Here is an 18,581-nt window from a genome sequence, read left to right as displayed (position 1 = left end):
AATAGCTTAAATCTTTTTATTTTAAAAAGACTGCTAGTTTTGGCTGGGGTGTGTGTGTGTGAGAGAGAGAGAGAGAGAGAGAGAGAGAGAATCCAGCTCTAGTATTAGCTAACAAGTTATTCTCTTGTCTTCAGTGAGAACATTTGTTGGCCAGTTTTCACTAACGTTTAACACAACGGGAGGGAAGTACTCGGAACTTCATCACATTGAAGAAGTTATAAGAAACTTGGTAAGTGTCAACAAGCTACACGAAGCACAGTAGTTATTGGTCATGGCAGCTTGTGTTGTTTTTATGAAACATTGGAACAATGCACCCTCCAAACCTCATCCTCTAAAAATACAGCATTCTATTTGTCAATCAAGACAGGTTCATTTGGTGCAATAGTTAAACCTGGCAGGAAGGAGAGTATGCTACTTCTTCCTCCACCCACTGACATGATGTGATTTTAAAATTTCAATAGAAATAAATGACTGAGGGCCATATCCTATCCAATTATCCAGTGCTGGTGCAGCTGTGCCTGTGGAGTGTGTGCTGCATCCTGAGTTGGAGGGGCAGTCACTGGGGCCTCCTCAAGAGGAGTTCTCCTACCACAGAGCTGCACTGTGGTACTATATATATGTGGAAATATATATGTTTTCACCATATATTTTCCACCATATTACCAGTTTCCTTTTTTCTCTCTTCTGACTTATGAGTATCTCCTCACAGTTAGTAAAAATTAATCCATTTCTCAGTGGTTCAAAGCTTGGTTGAAAGTTCAAAGTGCTCAGCTGAATCTGTAAATAACAACAGAACTCTGTCCTGTTTTTCAGCTGAATAACTCTCTTTCAACATTGCCTGGCTATTATACCTCAAGTGTTAAAGCATCAAGGTAAGGTGCATGATGTAGTGACATGTTTGGTTTTTATGGGGGGGGGGGGGAGGCCTAGGTTGTCACTTGAGCCATCTGCTCCCAACATGGACATCTTTAACAGTTTACTGGTATTGGTTCTAGGGCACACCATCTGAGGGCATGTAATTTAGCTGTCGTATTGAAGCTGAGCAAGTCTCAGTCAGGTCAGCGCTTGGATGTCTATTTGGTATGTTTTCCAGAACATACCAGGAATCTCTCTTATATTTTCCCCACCGTCTATAACATTGCTATGGATCTAGATGTAGCTGTGCAAAGGTAGCAAATTCTTCCCTCGAATTTGGCTCCAAGACTCATTTTGATGACAGCAATCATTCATTCATATCTGGGTACTTACTTAAGTAAGGACACACTCCATTTATTACCAGGTGCAGCTCATCAAGCAGGGTAATAAAAGCTGTACCTGCTGAAATCAATTACTGTAATCACAACTATAAAGGAACAATAGCCTGTCCTCTTTTGCATCTGCAAGTTGCACCCCAGTGGTTTCTACATGCTACACGGAAGTCATATAACTTACCCCATGCATTACCTGCTTCATATTTTCAGCCTTCATAACTTCATATTTGTCTTCTCTCTCACTGCTCCCATGGTTCCAAGTGGGAGAAAGAGCCATAGTATGGGTTCTTTCTTTCCTGAACGATGTACATTCCATCTTGTTTCTAGCTCTCCTGAGCATGTGTACTCCTGTTATCATGTTCTTAATAAGAGGAGTGCACAGGAGATTCTCATGACCCTTGCTTTCTCTGGCTGGTTTGGCTAAGTACCTACAAAATCTCCAACTTAGGCCACACTGATTCTATAGTCAGAGTCAAGACATGGGCATTGTCTTCTCCTGGGTCTCTGCAAAGATCAAGCAGGTGTTTTATCACAGACCTTGTAGGAATGTAGGTCTTTTGATATGAGCCACCTTTGGAAAATGCAAATGTCTTCTGTAACAGGTGCCACTAAGCCAGGACTAGACCAAAGGCAATGTCTGTGAAATGAGTACTGTTCACAATAAGTGTTACTTCTGCAACTGCCATATCAAATTTTCACTCTCTCTTTAGGCAGTCAGGTACCGTCCAGGTTTCTGTTCTGAGCACCTTTTCTTTGGTCTCCAACATCACACTTTATGAAATTGTCAGCACTGTTCAAGGTCATATTCGTGCCTGTAAAGCTCCCGCAGAGACTTGCCAGTTCATCTCTAACTTTACACTGCTGTACACAGGTAAAAATGACATGGTTAAAGATTGTGGCTTCCAAAAAAAAAAGCATTTAAGAGAATTGGTCGTGAAAGCGTTCTCTCTTCAAAGCTCTCTTTGAAAAGTCTTATTTCATGGAAGCAGAAGGCCTCTTCAAAAGCTTCTATAAGATAAAATACAGATTTCTAACTTCCAACATGTGTGAGAAATTTGCTTCCCTACAAAAATACTTCTGGAAGTGAACTATGGAACCTGTCATGGGATTAAGGTCATTGTATAGAGGCCTTTCATCTCAGAGAAGTGGCATTGAATCCTGGCCAGATCTGAGCAGGAGTCGTAACACATTCTGAATGTACTAGAATGATCTAAGCACAGTTTTTAGAGCCACAAAGAAGGGGTGAGAGTTTTCGGCAATTGCTTATTTAAAATAAAAAACACCACAGCTACACGTATCTTCAGTCTGGCTAGATCAGTGCTTCCCAAACGTTTTAGTACCAGGACCCACTTTTAAAAACAACACTCTGTCGTGGCACACTAGATAAAAAGAGATCTAGAAAGAATAATTTTTTGTTTAATAAATATAATTATAATTGGGGTCCTGTGCTCTTGAGATCTTACATCTAGCATGTGTGTGTAGATATTTACTAGACTGTTCCTGGAAATGAAGTTCAAGGACTGGACTGTTCCCCCAAACCTTTACAGCAGTGGTTCCCAAACTGTCAGCCATGGCTCCCTGGGAAGTTGTGGAATCCTCACAAAAAACCCACCTCCCTATACAATGTATAGGATTGTAGCCCTAATGGGGAGCCGCAGCCAATTGCCCAGTAGATCAAGGGAGCTACCAGTTGAAAAAGTTTGGGAACCACTGCTTTACAGTCATTCCAGGGTACCTGGAACACTAAACATGTTGCATACTGTGCATTTAGGTGGTTCCAGGCCAGACGAAAGGCTGAAATTACTAAAGAAAATAAGAAAATGTGACATTTTATTTTGAGGGTATGATTACCTCAAACCAGCTAACTATTGTCGTCTTCATACCAGGCAAGAGTGCTTGAAAGGTGTTTTTTTTAATGTTTCAAAAACTTTTCATGACCCACCAAAAATTGGCTCACAACCCACTGTGTCAGGACCCACAGTTTGGAAAACATTGAGCTAGATCAGGGGTCTCCAAACCCCGGCCCAGGGGCCAGATGCGGCCCACAGCAAGCCTCTTTCCGGCCCACAGCCAACCTCTTGTCCCTTGAAAGCCTCTGGCCCACTCAACTGAACGTGACCAGAACTGTGCTCTGATTTATCTGTGCTCCATCTCTAATTTATTTATTTAAATTTTATATTTAAATTTTTTTCCTAGCCCTCCACACCATGCCTGATATTTGATGCGGCCCTCTGGCCAAAAAGTTTGGAGACCCCTGAGCTAGATTATAGCACAACATAGCTGCAAGTTAGGGCGCAATCCTAACCCTTACGCCAGTGCTTTCCAGCACTGACATAAGGGCAATGCAGCTCTGAGATAAGGAAACAAGCATTCCTTTACTTTGGGGAGGCCTCCGTGAGTGACACCCAACTGCAGGATGCAGCGCATGTCCCACTGGCACCGCTATGCAAGTACTGGAAAGCACTGACATAAGGGGTTAGGATTGCGCCCTTAGTTGCTGTGGCCCAATCCTGTTTGGATGCTGTGCCAACACAGGTAGACATGCATAGGATTGTGCCCTCAGTGTGTAATCTGACCCATATGGAAAGGAACAGTCCTTCGGGCAGGAACATAAGAAGCTGCTTTATCCTGACTCAGACCATTGGTCCATCTACATAATCCTATGCATGTGTATACAGATGTAAGTCCCATTGAATTCAATCGGATTTACTGCCAGGTCCATGTGTATAGGGTTGCAGCCCTACTTCCGTATTGGAAAGAGTGACCAGCAGTAGCTCTTCAGGGATCATAGAACTGATGAACTGACTGTTTTTGTTTTTATGTTTGTGAGATGTTTGTGAGATGAGCAAGAATTGCACTACCTGGTACCCTATGATGGTACATCAAAAGGGAACAGTGGAAAAGACTAGTATTTAATCCCAATGGGATATTCAAAGGTAAAACTTCCAACCTAGGTGCACTTTGTCTCAGCCAAGTAATGATATTCCTAAAGCCATTTTTTTCCCCAATAGGTGGGGCTCTGTGTATACACAAAGATCCGGAATGTGACAAAGAAACTTCTGTGTGCAGGGACTTGGATGGCATTGCAGTTTGCCAGTGCAAACCTGGATACTTCAAATACAACAAGCTGGATCATTCCTGCAGAGGTATTGTGCCTTTCACAGCTGGATTGCGGAGATTCTTTAACCTTTTGGATCCAGTTCAAAGGATTTTCTACAGATCGATGTGGTTCCTTGTATTTCTTTGCATGCTAAGGAGCTCAGCCCTATGCATAAGTATTAACGGCTTAGGTTTCCTCTGCTCTAGTGCTGTTTTTCTACAGCCAAAATTGGGGGTATCTTCCCTGGCTTGCTTTCTCTGCAGCAATAATATTATCTTTTTACACAGCATGCTGCGTAAGCCAGAAAGCTTCAGTGAAAAGAATAAAAGGGACATGCAGGGAGGGATCTGCTTTGCCTGTAGCAAAAGTTCAGTTTTTAGATATGACATAGTGCGCTTATTTCTGTCTCTGTTTTGTCTGATCTCCAAGGGAAGCGAAAAGATAATTGCTTTTTATGTGCAGGCTGTTGTGTTGGGTCCTTCATAGCATTCCAAAGGAGCTGACACAAAATGTGAATTGTTTTTGCCCAAAAGTAGATAACAATACCACTTAGTTATTATCGCGGATGTCATGAGTCAAATTCAGTTAATTTCAAAACGGTCTTTCTTGCATGTGTAGGGAAATCTCACTTCATGCTGCTGAAATCATACAGATTTGGCCATCGGTGTGCTTCCTGAGAAATGAGCATTATGAATTCATTTTTTTTCTAATCACAGGAATAGTCCTTGCAATCTTCCATTTGTTCCAAGTTCAGGTGTTAATTGAAATAAACATATAGAAAACTTTTAGAAATGCAACACCTGTACTGATTCTGTGAGAAACCTCTCTAGTTCCTGTGTCTTTGGAATCTGTTGCCCATGTGTGGTTACTTCGTGTTCACAGGAAGCTGCCTTATACGGAGTCAGACCATTGCTTCATCTGGTTCAGTGTTGTCCAAACTGATTGGCAGTGTGTTTCCAGGGTTTCAGAGAGGAATTTTTCTCTGCCCTACCAGGAGATTGAGCCTGTGGCCTTCTGCATACAGAGCAGTTGCTTTACTACTAAGCAATGGCCCATCTCTGTGTGTGGGGTGGGAGAAATGATCAGACCTCTAATGATGCAATATAGCCTGTGTTCTTTTGAAGAATTAGTTAAACCCTTTTCAGGCAATAGGACTCATCCTTCCTGCATACAGGGATCATACAGGGCTCCACATCCTGCTGTACATATGTTCAAATGCACATTTACAGTATGCTACATACAGTCAGTGGGACAGTCTATAACATAGACAGCCACAGATAATACACTGGGCCACTGTACACAATAGCACCAGGATCCAGGTTGCCATTGTGTCAGAGGTTTTGTATTATGCATAGAGGATGAGAGTTTCTTTGGGACGACAGAAAGGATTCCATATGTTACTCTGGTATAGATTACCTCACTCTTGTCGTTGCAGGGGCTAAAAGCTCCTTGTTGCACTGAAACCCAGATAATGGTCTGAATACTCATGGCACAGTTCTGTTGCTTAAACTATGTGGGTCTGGCCCTGGGGATCTTATGCAACCCATTAGTTTGTTTTTGTTTGACAATTAAATATTAATATATTAAATGGTCCAAAAATTCCTCTACTGAGATCAATTGTCTAGACCTTAACATTCTTCTGTGAGCAGATCATTCCACCTAGACAATAGTATTCCATGGTACGAAGCTAGAAGAGCCTATGGAAGAAGGGATAACATTGGTGAAATGCAGAGAAGTTGCTGAAAGCCAGTTGACTGTGCCAAGGAAAATTAAAATGCACTCACACAACTGGTCAGGCTGGAGGAGTGGTAGTGTTTCTTTCTGAGCCTGAACAAATCAATCAGGTCAAACTGACAGCAAACCCATTTACTGAACCTACCCAGGAGAAACCAATCTTGCTGTTAAGCCTGATTTAGTACAATATCCTGTCTCTATATGTTTATAGTACTGCTCGTTTCCTGGGGATTTCTATATGAACATTGACCCCAGAAGTAACCAAGTGTGTCCCAGTTATTATCCTTTAGCTGTACCTGTTTGATTGGTGCCAGTCCATCCGTCTGCCTTTCTCTTTGGGATTGGAAATCAGTGTTTTGTTAATGCGTCCTGTGTTTTGAAATTAGCTGTTTTGTGACACAGGGACTGGAGTGGCCGGGTTTGCTGCATGGTGAAAAAGATCCAGATGCTTCCCAGTGCTGTAATAGAAAAAAGTATTCTCTGGCTTGCAAGAAATTGCATATTTTGGAGGCAATGCTTTGGAGAGTCTCAGAGGGCTAAAGGCAAGATGCCAGACCTCCCTTCCTCTCTCATGCATAGCAGCAACGTAGTGTGCTCGTTTCAGAGCTAAATAGAGACATTTCTTTTTTCATTTCATGGTGTGCCTTTCATGGGCTATGCAAAGGGCAGGGCCAGAACCCCATGTACTTGTTTGCCAACAGGCCTTGTGTATGGGTTTACTTTAAAGCAGCAAGTGAAAATTGTTCGGTTCAGCTGCCTGGGAATGCAGCCAAGTACACCAGCAGCCTGAAGCTGACTTTCATATTTCAGAAACATTCAAACTCCTTTCAGATGTTTTATGTGCATTGAATAACCACCCCTGAACTGGGGAGGCAGCAGTACTCCGGCAGGCTCCGCCCCAACCTATGCATGGCCATTACAGCTGTGTGCAATGTGATGGAGGTTCTGCTCAGGTATTCTAATGAATGCGTGGAACCTGCTTGCCCCTCCCACCACTTGTATTCATTCTTTATACACACAATGTCTAAGAACAGTTTTTCAGCCCAGTTCTATCCAACCTTCCCCACACTGATGAAGCAGTGCCAGTATGGACTTCATCCTGTGGGGGATGTTGGAATGCTGGCGGGCTCCTCAAAGTAAGGAGACATTTCTGTTAAACAAGTCACATACTACCTCTCCCCAGTCCTCTACAGTTTTCAAAAGATTAAGCTATCTTTCCAACTGCTCAATTTATGGTGAAAATATGAGATTTAAAAATGAAATGGGGAAAACCATTTATCTTTTATTTTCCTCATGATGTATGGTGGAAAGGGTGGTTTAAGACATCCCTTTGTAATTTTTGTGATCAGCAGTCATAGACCATAATGGGCAATACATTTACTTTGTTAGAAAAAAAAAACTACCAAAAGTCAAGAACTGAAACTATGTGCGATGCACGTATTTTCCTTTGACTTTCTTTTAAAGGTCAGAAGCAACTAGAGAAGGTTTCAATGTTGAGTTGAGCAAATGTAGTGGGTGGAGTGGGGAGATGCAACTCAACCCTTTCCCTGCCACCCATTTTTCTGTTCATAATCTCCAGTCCAAGAGGCTTTTCTCTCCACAGGGGAAAGCATAGACTATTTGTATTTTTCCCCTAAGGGGGAAAAAACATGGGGGGAAGTGGGGGTTGCTGAGAATGGCTAGAAAGGAAATGTTTAAGCCCACCCACCCTCCAACATTCCTTAGTCCAAACTATAATCTCTAGTTTTGTTTTATTTTATTTACTATGTTTATATCCCACCTTTCTCCCCGAAGGGATCCAAGGCAGCTTACAACAATAATTAAAAAGAATACAAAAAATATTTTCAGTATTGAAATATTTTCCAATATTTTCCCGAAATACTGTATACATCTTATTACAAGCCACACTTTTCAGCCTAAAATGTTAATCTCTAGCATTGTTGTGGATTAACAGTGACCTCCACTGGTCAACTGGTTTACATACAGCTGATTGCTTGCCCAATATTACCTTTGTCTATTTCTCTCTCTGGAAAATATCCTAATTTGTCTTTGATTATTTATGTACAAAACAAACTATGTTTTTTGTATTCCTTATATTATCAGTTATATTTAATCATGATTACCATAACATGCTTTTGCTACAAGTTCCATGCCCATACAGAACTACTGGGGTTTCGTTTTGGGATGTTGCTGGATTTTTTTTTTTCCACCAAAAGTGCATAACATGCCATTATGCCAAACTCGTGGTAGACAGGTGATAAAGTTTGCTTTGGATTTTTGTAGAGAATCTCTGCAGTTTATCACCATATTTTTCTGTAAAGGAGCTTTAAATTGTTCCAAACTAGTTAGGCAGTCTCTGGGATGCCTGAAATAATCTGTAACTTTATTTGTTTTGGGCTTTCCGATCATTGCAAATATTGGCTGAGATTCAAAGAATAACCCAATGTAGTTTAGGTGCTTCTGCTTCTCAAACAGCAGCATCTCTCTATCTTACATATCATGCCTCAAGCAATTTTGCACAAGTATTTGCTGGGGAGTGGGGGGAGATTACATATTTTATGTACAGTATCTAAAGTAGCTCTCTGGATCCCAGCCACAATCATGGACTTATACTCACAGATATTTTCTCTTTTCTTTTTAGCATGTGAAGATGGGTATAAACTTGAGAATAATATTTGCATAAGGTAAAACCAAAGAATTTAGTTTTTTTCCTTCCTTCCTTCCTTCTTTCCTTCCTTCCTTCCTTCCACTTCCAATAGATGAATTTTGATAATTTTGTATTTCTTCAGTTAAGACTTAGCTGTGGAAAACATGATGGAATCTCTTTTATTACAGTTGCCCGTTTGGACTGGGAGGATTCAATTGTGGGAATCGTGAGTATCCTGTCAGTATTTCTAGCTCTGCCCACCTCCTTAACTTGTACGTAACGTTCCACTTCCAGATTTCCAAAGTAATGTACAACCTAAAAATTAGAACAATTCATAAGATTCAGAAATTGTGAACCTATTGAAAATCAATCCATTTCAAAAAAAAAGTGAGAAAAAAGGAACAGAAAAAGCAAAACAGAAACAGACTGTAACGGAATGTGTCTTATCTCTTTATTGTAGCGTATCAGCTAATCACCATTGTGATTGCAGCGGCTGGAGGAGGACTTCTGCTCATCATGGGGATAGCTCTCATAGTCACATGCTGCCAGTAGGTATTGTAAACCAAAAGCCTACTTCTTTTTCGTGTTGTGGTTAAAATAGGCTTTCAATATGAGGAGCAATGATGTATTGTTGGCACAATCCAGTGCTTGTCCTGCGCTGACGGAGTGCATGCTGTGCTGGCACAGGCTGTCGCAAAAGTATTATAAAGCACTTTGCAACAGCATAGGAGTTTGTGGTGCTAGCAGGAAGGCCTGCACCAATGCCAGGATAAGGAACACTGCACGATGGAGCAGGTAAGGCCTGGCCCGGCAGTGGAGGGGAGGGGATGTAACGGGGGCAGGGGGAGGGCGACGATGGGGGCAGATTAGGCTCCAGAGGGGGGCAGGTTCAACAGTGTTGGTGTGCATCATATCCTACCCCCCTTCCTGCATCAGATCTGCCAAAACAGGTTCACTCAGCCTTGTGCCATCGACCCATTGCTGCGGTTGGGGCTTTCCCCAGGGCAAGGGGATACACATCCCCTTATCTTGAGGAGACCTCCAGACTGCTTGATTCCCGTGCAGGATGCAGCACAAGCCGCAGTGGCGCTGCTGCATCAGTGTGGGAAAATTTCCATAGGATTGGGCTGTGTGTTTGTTTTTGTTGCATTTCTCTAAGCCTTGGGCACAGATCAGGATGTATTAAAAATACTGTACACAAGCACTTTTTTCCCTTTTCAAAAAAACAGAAAAAAGCAGGAGTTATAGAATTACCCAGAAACCACAACAAACACTTGTATGCAGCATCAGGCAGATATAACAAATATTGAAAATCCTGAGTTTGACGTTGGCATAGGGATGAGAGGAGATTTTTTTTTTTCAGTTTTAAAAGAAAGTGTTGTGAAAAAGATGAGTGACCTTACTGGCTGTCTCCTGTCCTTTTCATCTGGTGCACATATGTAGTAAACATCTTTTTTCCTTCAGGAAGAACAAAAATGACATAAGCAAACTCATCTTCAAAAGTGGAGACTTCCAAATGTCACCATATGCCGAATATCCCAAAACGCCTCAAGCTCAGGACTGGGGGAGAGAGACCATTGAAATGCAAGAGAATGGGAGCACTAAAAACCTATTACAGATGACAGATGTTTACTATATGGTAACGGTTCCTAAGCTTTTTTTCAAAAATAAAATAAAATTGGAAGTTGGGAAAGGTTGCTTATTTTGTTATGATGCCAGGACTTGTGATCATTTGTCAGGATAAGTGGGGGGGAAACAGTTGTGGGAAATGATAGTTGAGAAATGAAAGTTATGATATGGTAGGGGATGGACATTGCTCTTGCCCCCTTCACAGCCTGCAGCATCTCCAAACTTTATAGTGAGACAAATGCACTATGGTCTACTGATCATATTTCCTAACACTCTAGAACAGTGATTTTCAACATTTTTTCTTCTCCCTGCACACTCATGCCATACATGTCTATTATCTCCCTCACAACCCAATCCTATCCAGCATTGTTCCCTGCCCCTGCACTGAGCCCCAGCCTGCTCAATAGGGCTGCTTGGAACTGCACCAGCAAAATCGATGGTGCAGATTTGAGAAGCTCCATGTAGGGCTTTCAGGGCTGGGAGGGGAATAGGATTTGGCAGAGGGGGTGGATTTTGGTGGTACTAGCACACACCAAGATCCTATCCCCTTGTTCCCATCCTAATACAACTCTGAAGGCTCCTCAGACTTACGGTCCAAAAAGACCCATTGACAGCCAGGAGGCCTACAGAGAGGTAAGTAAAAATATTTTTTACTTACCTCTCCCAATAATAATAATAATAATAATAATAATAATAATAATAATAATAATAATAATAATAACAACAACTTTATTTTTACCCCGCCTTTCTCCCCAAAGGGACTCAAGGCGGCTTACAACATATTAAAAACATAATTTAAAAACAAATAAAAACAGATTAACACATCATAAAAAAACAGCAGTCAGAATAAAAACTAGGTAAAAAGAGCATAGAGCAGCAGCAAGTCATAAAAGAATCAGGCCTGTAAAAATATTAAAAGATGTTAAAAAGATGTTAAAAGGCCGAGAACTCAGAAGGCTTGTTTAAACAGAAGGGTCTTCAGGCCTCACCAAAAGGTCTCAAGAGAGGGAGCCATTCTTAAGTCAGGGAGCCATTCTTAAGTCATTCTTAAGTCACTCCCAAGCCATCTTGACCCTTTCCCATCCATAGCATGTAGTGTGTGCGACATGGCAACATGGCTGCATAGCAATAAACTGGTGGAGGACAGGATTGGGTATAAATATACTACCATTACTCCTGCTGTTTCCAGAGTTTGGGTATTCAAAGATCCTGAGTGGGATTAGTGGATTGGAAGGAACAATCCAAAAGAGAGGGAGGCGATGGGGAGGTATTCACTCTGGAAGGCACCATGCTGAGTAATCTGATGGCTGTGGAGTTGGGGCCTGATGGGGCACATGCTGTGGGTCCACACAAGGGCCCACAACTTTGAGCCTGCCAAGCAATAAGACAGAGCAGGTCTACTGCTGCCACTGCTCCCCACCATGACTAGCTAAGCCAGGGCCCATGAGATCACTTGCTGGATGATTGTGGGAGAACAGCAGTAGACCATCCTCTTCTTCCTCCAGCATCATTTTACAAATCCTGGTTCTGCTGTTTCTTAGCATTGTCTGATAAGCCAGCCAGGGGCTCAAAACCAATGGGGAGGCTTATCAGAAGGTAGTAGCAAGCAGGTGACATCAGCTGATGCAAGTCCTCTTTCACACCATGACCAGCAATGACAACAGTGAGGACTGAAACTCACCCATCCACTGCCCAGTTCCCAGGCATCATGGATGGGCGAGCAGCTGCAGCCACCACGAACAGTAGCGGTGTACGCCAACAATAATAGTCTCTGCTCCTGCTTCCTGTTTTCACTTTATTATAATGATATTAATATAGTCACATCAAGGAAAAATGACACTTGTTGAATTGTTCTTTCCTTCTTTAGCCAACCAACGTGAGGAACCCTGAAGAAAGAAATGGAGTCTATCCTCCTTACACTGGCTTGCCAGGTTCCAGACACTCCTGCATCTATCCTGGGCAGTACAATCCTTCCTTCATTAGTGACGACAGCAGGCGAAGAGACTACTTTTAGCAGAATTGTAGGAAATGGGCAATTACATATGACTTGTTTCCTGGGTACAGTGTCATTAGGCAACTCAGGTGGTGTTACAATTGCATTCAGGAGATGGACTTTGAACCCACGAAAGATGGTGGACACTGTTTCCTGAAAGGAGCCATTTCTAGCTGCTGTTGTACAGCAAAGAGAAGGCAGGTGGAAAGAGGAGGCCACGTAGCAGGTTGGTTGGAGAGGCAAGTGAAATGCTCAGTGGAGTTCTCCTGTGTGTGTGTGTGTGTGTTCTACATATTTCCTCACCACTAATTGTCATTTAACAATTAGTGAGTTTGATCATAGGTCACTAAAGCAAGATTAACAAACACTGTGGATGACTTGCTAAACCTAACACCACTAGGGTGTGGTGTGTTTACAGATAAAACCTAGTGCTGTGTTTATATTGCCCACTTGGCCAATCTTATGCAAAGCTGTCTTGAGTGAGTGTCATAGAAAGAGGCCTTTCTCACATGTGGTATCTGTTTATAGGTACTAGTGAGATGCCCACCATGGGTGTGATACAAGGGTGTAGCCTAGTGACAAATGAATCCTTGGATGATGTGCAGCATCCAGCAATATTTTTTCCCAAAGTTGTGGGTCCTCTTGTTTTTTCGTGATCTGTCCTGTCACTCAGTCGCATGCTGAGTGAGAAGCCGTGCTGTCCTCTCTGCTGTCAGGTTAAACCCTAAGAGAGTAAATTTGCACAACTGGCTTAAATGGCAACTCACCAGCTGATCAACTCTTGTCTGTCTTCTCATTGACAAGGCAATGATCCCTGGGAAGTTACTCGGAATAGCCATTTAACATGTTGAAGCAAGCAAGGGATAACTGCTGCTACCATTTGCAAAGTAAAGCGTGGGGGGGGGGGGGAGAAGGAAGGACTTGAGGAGCTTGAAGCCTTCTTTCAGACTCAGGTCTTTGTGGCAATCTGTGTACCAGCCAGCTCACAGTACTTCTGAAACTCCTGTTGTCTGTAAATTGTCCTTTACTAGCACTCAGACCAAGAGGCCAAATTAATGTGAAACTGTATTTGTGGATCACAGCCACCTGGTCCATAGAATCTCCTTTTCTATAGAGAAAGTTGTCATACTGTTGTCAAAATCACTTATTGGATGTTGCTTGAGAAATGAAAATGTCCAAAGAGACACATTTTTTTCCTTTTTGATCTTTCCAGAGACCATGTGTTCAACCACTATAGCCCTCAACTGCCTGCTTTCACAGATATGATTTTTTAAAAATTCAATCTGTGATGACACTAGCCCTCCCCTCATTTCATAATGAGGTCTAATGCTGAAGATGGCAAGTGCCAGTACAACTGTGGCTATCTGCAGTGTCGCCACCAAAGGCGAACATCTGCTAGGAAGCAGTCTAAGAGTTCACTGAAATGCTCACATTATCACCTGGACCACACCTCTTCTTGATGAGGAAATCAGGCAAAACCTGAGGAATTTCCCTTTTTAACCATTGATATCTGAATGTTCCAAAGAGGTTGCCGTATTCTGTGAAGAGAACTTTGTACATTGTGAAGGAAGCTGGCAGTATTGGCGGAGTGATGGTTGCAACTTAAGAAAGATCTGGAGGTGGGGCAAAGACTTTGCAGTTTGTGGACTGCGGCATAACATTCAGAATAGTGAAACCTAAAGCAGACTGTACAGAGAACCAAGTGAGGATTTGGATCAAACCAACGTTTTGTTTTATCCAGTACTCTATCACCCTAGTGGCCAACTTCAGTATGAAAAAAGAGAGGACCACACCCTACAAAGAATCAACAAAAGGACAAAAAAAACCAAGGGTGCAGGAGAAAGGAAGGCATGGCCTGTTTTGCTCCAGCATCTAGAAGTGCACCACTTTTAATAACAAAAGTGAATTGTCAGTACTAAAACCATTATCCTTGCATTGCCTAAGTCAGGGCTTTTCAGACTGGGGCGTCACAATGCCCTAGCCTGTGGGCCTTGGCCTGTTTCCCCTTAAGAGGCAGGGGCAACCAGGAGGCAGGGAGGAGGCAGCTAAACCGGAACCACTCCACTTTCATTTTTGAAGCATCGGGGAGCCCTGCGGACAGCTGCGCAGGGCTCCCTGCAGCCCCGGGAGGCTGCAGGAGGCTCAGGTAAGTGCACCCAAGTCCCTGCAGCCCCCTGCTGCCTTCCCCACCCCCGCTGCCTCCCCCCTGTCCCCTCAAGGACTTACTGCGGCTTTCAACCTGGTTTACTGGGGCTGGGTTCAACCTTATATTTATGGACATAGAATTTGCTAAAATAATCTGTATTGCAGTTGCAAGCACCCAACTTTGTCTCAAGCAAAATGAGGTAGAACAAAATATACAGAGACTGTTCTGGGTTTGTAATTGTGTAGAAGCAATATAACAAAAATGGGTTGAATCTCAATTCGTACTTTTTCAAACAGGACTTCCATTCATGAAAAGAGGAAGAGTGATTTTTTAACAGTTCCTCCTTCCCTCTCTAACCTCCTCTGTTCCTGAAAATCTGCTGCTGCTGATCCCTTAATCTTCAAGGACATATTTTTAGGGTACCCATCAGCCTATAGAGAGAAGAGGGATTAGCAAAAATCCCACAAACAGAACTTTGTGGTTTTGCAGAAGTTCTAGCTGGGATACAACCCAGTTTCTCCAACTTTTGAAATCAACGGCATTCTGTCCCCTTCCAATTTACAAAAAAATGTCCTGTATCTAGCAGGGAAGGGGCAGGTGGCTTTGGAAGGGAAAGTGGATTTAAATCCCCTTTCCCCTTTGTAAGCCTTCTGCCCTGCAATGGTCTGCCTTGAACCTATACCAGCGGAAAGAAAGGGGGCAGGGAAGATGCTGCCAGAGGTCAAATGCATACCATTGCTGCCAGATCTGCCCTCTCCTGCAGCTTTCCTCCACCTCATTCCTCTCCAATGCCAAATTTCACCCTTTCCTGCCCTATTCCACCCTCCGCTGCCCCTCCCTACCTCCCCCACTATTTTATTTGCCTCAGCAGGTTCTTTTGGGTTAATTGATGCAGGCTGGAAGGCTCTAGCCTTCCCCCCCCCCCCCGGCGCTCAGGCAGCGTGCTACTCAGCACACTGCAAGACTGCGCTTTCTAGACATTTTTCAGCAGTCACCTCCGTGACTGATGGTGTTGGTGGCAAGGCCCAATAAGATTAAGCTTTTAATACTATAACAAAAGCCCTGCATTGTGTGAAAGTCTTTAACAGCTTCCTCCCAACACTGAGTCTCCATTATCACATAGGAAAGACAGGTATATTTTTGCCTAATCCAGCAAAGTTAATGAGCACATTCAAAAGAGCTGTGAATGAATAAAACCTCCAAAGCCAGCACTAAGGCTGTGCAAATGCCAATGTTTGCTAAATGAGGTTTGCAGAAGCCTTCCCAGACAGATGGCCAGTTCAGTCATCACTAACCGAGCTTATGACACCAGTCATCTGTTTGGTGGGTATGTGCACAGAAATCCACAAGAAGGTGCATGGGTTCAGCCTGCCTCCTCAGGTGAAGGTTTATGGATCAGGAACTTTGCTTAGATGTCTGCCTTTACAGGAAAGACACTTTCCTCAGCTCATCTGAAAACAGTAGCCAGATACTGCCAGACTGCTTAAAGTTTTCAATCAAACTGCATCACAAAGTAGCTTAATAGTCTTTTCCTCATTGCAGGGAACCCCAGAAACTGTAGTTCTGTGAAGGGAGTTGAGGTATTTTAAGACTAGGTGCTGAGCGCCCTCAACATATTGCGATTCCAAGTTTCTTTGGAGCTTGCCATGGCAATTAAATTGGTACAAAACAGATACATGTTTGTACTGTAGATATGGCCCTCCAAACACAATACTGTGCCCCTTGGTAGAAGCTCTGAAACATGCAACAAGAACAGCACTGCCCACTATCATGGTGAACCAAAAACATTTTTTATAGCACAATCCTATGCATGTCTAATCAGAAGTAAACCCCACTGAGTACTGTGGAACTTACTCCCAAGTAAAAATGTATAGGATTGCAGTCTTATTCTGTATTGAAGAACTGACTTGCTCTCTAAGACATATTTGTTTAAGGGTGCAATCCTGAGTGCCGGCCCAGGAGATCATAAAGCATGTTTGCACTACCTCAGGTGGGCTGGGCTGGCACAGGATCCCAGCAGCTCCTGCTGGGCTGGGAGCAGGAGGCAGGGCTGGGTCTCAGCAGTTATGCTGGATCCCAACCCCATTCCCTGAGCAGTGCAGAGCGTCTTCAAGCTGCTCCACTCTTCTCGGACTTGTGCCACCTCCGAAGGTGGCACAGGTCCAAGGAGACCCATTGAGGCTGTGGTGGCTTACCAGGGGAAAAGGGGAAGAGTTTCCCTTTGCCTCCGGCTGAGCCACTTTGGGCCCCTATACAGCGCAGGCCTCCTGGCACGAGCCCTCCTGAGGGTGACAGTTTTGAATCTGTGTGGGATATTTAAAATGTTGCAAAGTTTGAAATATACCATATTTGACAGTATTTTGGGAAAAAAAGAAATCATTCAGGCTATGAGTCTAATTACACTTATGTAAAATAAATGCCATCAGGCCAGGCAGAATTTTCTCTGATGTGACATGTGCTTGAGATTGTACCTGAAATAGTCATAATTTGGAATCCTTGTTCTGGCTAAATTATTGCTAAGGGAAGTGAGAAATTATTACTGAGGAAACTCTCATTCCTTTGTATGAGTAAGTCCCATTGAACACAATAGGACTTACTTCTGAGTAGACCTGGTTAAGAATTTGCCCGAGAAAGAGTTTCATAGAAAGGCCTATGGAATGTTAAAGAAGACAGAAATCTTATCAAGCTTATTAAAGAGTTCTATCTCTGCTTCATGACTCTGTAAAAAGCTTGAAAGAAAGCAACCTTACAGAACTCAATCTGTATTTCTTAACAACATCATTGGTTTTTAAACGACATCGACCAAGATATTTGCCTTCTTCCATCCAAAAAAGAAATAAGTAGAGACATTTTGTCTACAAAATGCTATAACCCCCTCCCCCATCACAACTGGTTTCAGAACTGCATCATCTGTCATTTCTCACACATGAGGAAGAGGCAGTCTGAGTGTGTTTTCATGAAAAGTGAACCGCCATTTGACTTGCGGTAATGTATTATACATTGTTCTGGATTTCAGCTTTGCATATCTGGGAACGTACCTTCTGAGTTGTTTTGTTTATTTTAATCTTTCAACACAGTGCTATTTAAAGTTGTATCTTATTTGCGATCTTCACTAATTGCACAGAACTGTAGTTGCAAAATATAATTCTTAAGGATTGGATTATTTTTATACCAGTGTCCAACATACTTTAAAGCTGGCGTTCTAGTCAGTGTAATAAACAGATACAATAAAAGTATTAATAATATTCTGACCCTGAGCTTTTCTTGATGCAAACAAGACAACACGCAAACCTAAGGTTGCATATGGAGGAAGTGGTGTCAGATAATAAAGGTTGTATTTCTGAATAGTCTTCACAGAGAAGACTAAAGGTAGTTATAGAAAACTGTCTTTCATCCCAATGGAACATCTTTTGAAAACAGGCACTGGGATATTTGAATCTCTTCCTGGAGAAGAGAAATACTTTATCTTATTTTGATGTATATAGAAAGGGTTATAGAATCTAGCTAAGATCAAAAGTACCTTAGGGAGCAATCCTAACCAACTTTCCAGCACCGTGAGGTCAATGCAGCTCTAAGGAAACAAACATTTCCTTACCATGAGGAGGCCTCTGTGACTGCCACCCAAGTGCAGGATTCAGCACATGCCCCATTGGCCCCAGTGCGGGAAAGTTGGTTAGGATTTGGACCGTAGATATTCAGACAAATGAGAATGAGTGGAGGACTTTTTCTGGCAGACACAGCATAGAAGGAGCAGGCTGAAGGAGATGTTAAACCTTCAGCCATAGTTTTCCCCTTCCTACATCACCAGCCACTTTCCCCTGCAGAGGTTCCAGCTGTGACCCATATTTCTATTGAAAACACAAATCAGAGTTTGGCAGGAGGAAGGGTTTCATAAGGTAATGATCTATCTGTGACATCGAAATCCAAAGTCCTATATAACAAGAAATGATGATTAAGATCAGTAATTCATCTACTAATTACTAAAAATATTTCAGTTGTGTTTCATAGTAATAAAAATTGTGCAAGCCTGTGACACCTTGATTGGACTTTAATACCAGGAAATAATGTGCTTTACGTAAAAC

At 42.6% G+C, this 18,581-nt stretch overlaps 1 protein-coding gene across 1 annotated transcript in view; it reads left to right on the top strand.

Moving 5' to 3' along the window:
* HEG1 (heart development protein with EGF like domains 1) overlaps positions 1–17,744 on the top strand; it is a 69,374-nt gene extending 51,630 nt beyond the window's left edge. The window contains exons 13-21 of the mRNA XM_066621417.1: positions 135–229; positions 814–872; positions 1,961–2,121; positions 4,262–4,396; positions 8,726–8,768; positions 8,920–8,957; positions 9,192–9,279; positions 10,196–10,370; positions 12,228–17,744. Coding sequence (XP_066477514.1) covers positions 135–229; positions 814–872; positions 1,961–2,121; positions 4,262–4,396; positions 8,726–8,768; positions 8,920–8,957; positions 9,192–9,279; positions 10,196–10,370; positions 12,228–12,374 — 941 coding nt within the window. The 3' untranslated portion in view covers positions 12,375–17,744. The remainder of the gene's footprint in view (positions 1–134; positions 230–813; positions 873–1,960; positions 2,122–4,261; positions 4,397–8,725; positions 8,769–8,919; positions 8,958–9,191; positions 9,280–10,195; positions 10,371–12,227) is intronic.
* Positions 17,745–18,581: the final 837 nt, after the last annotated feature.

Source organism: Tiliqua scincoides, chromosome 1, assembly GCF_035046505.1.
Source record: "Tiliqua scincoides isolate rTilSci1 chromosome 1, rTilSci1.hap2, whole genome shotgun sequence".
NCBI lineage: Eukaryota > Metazoa > Chordata > Lepidosauria > Squamata > Scincidae > Tiliqua > Tiliqua scincoides.
The sequence above is the reverse complement of the archived record's forward strand: the minus strand, read 5'-3'. Positions and strand labels throughout refer to the sequence as shown.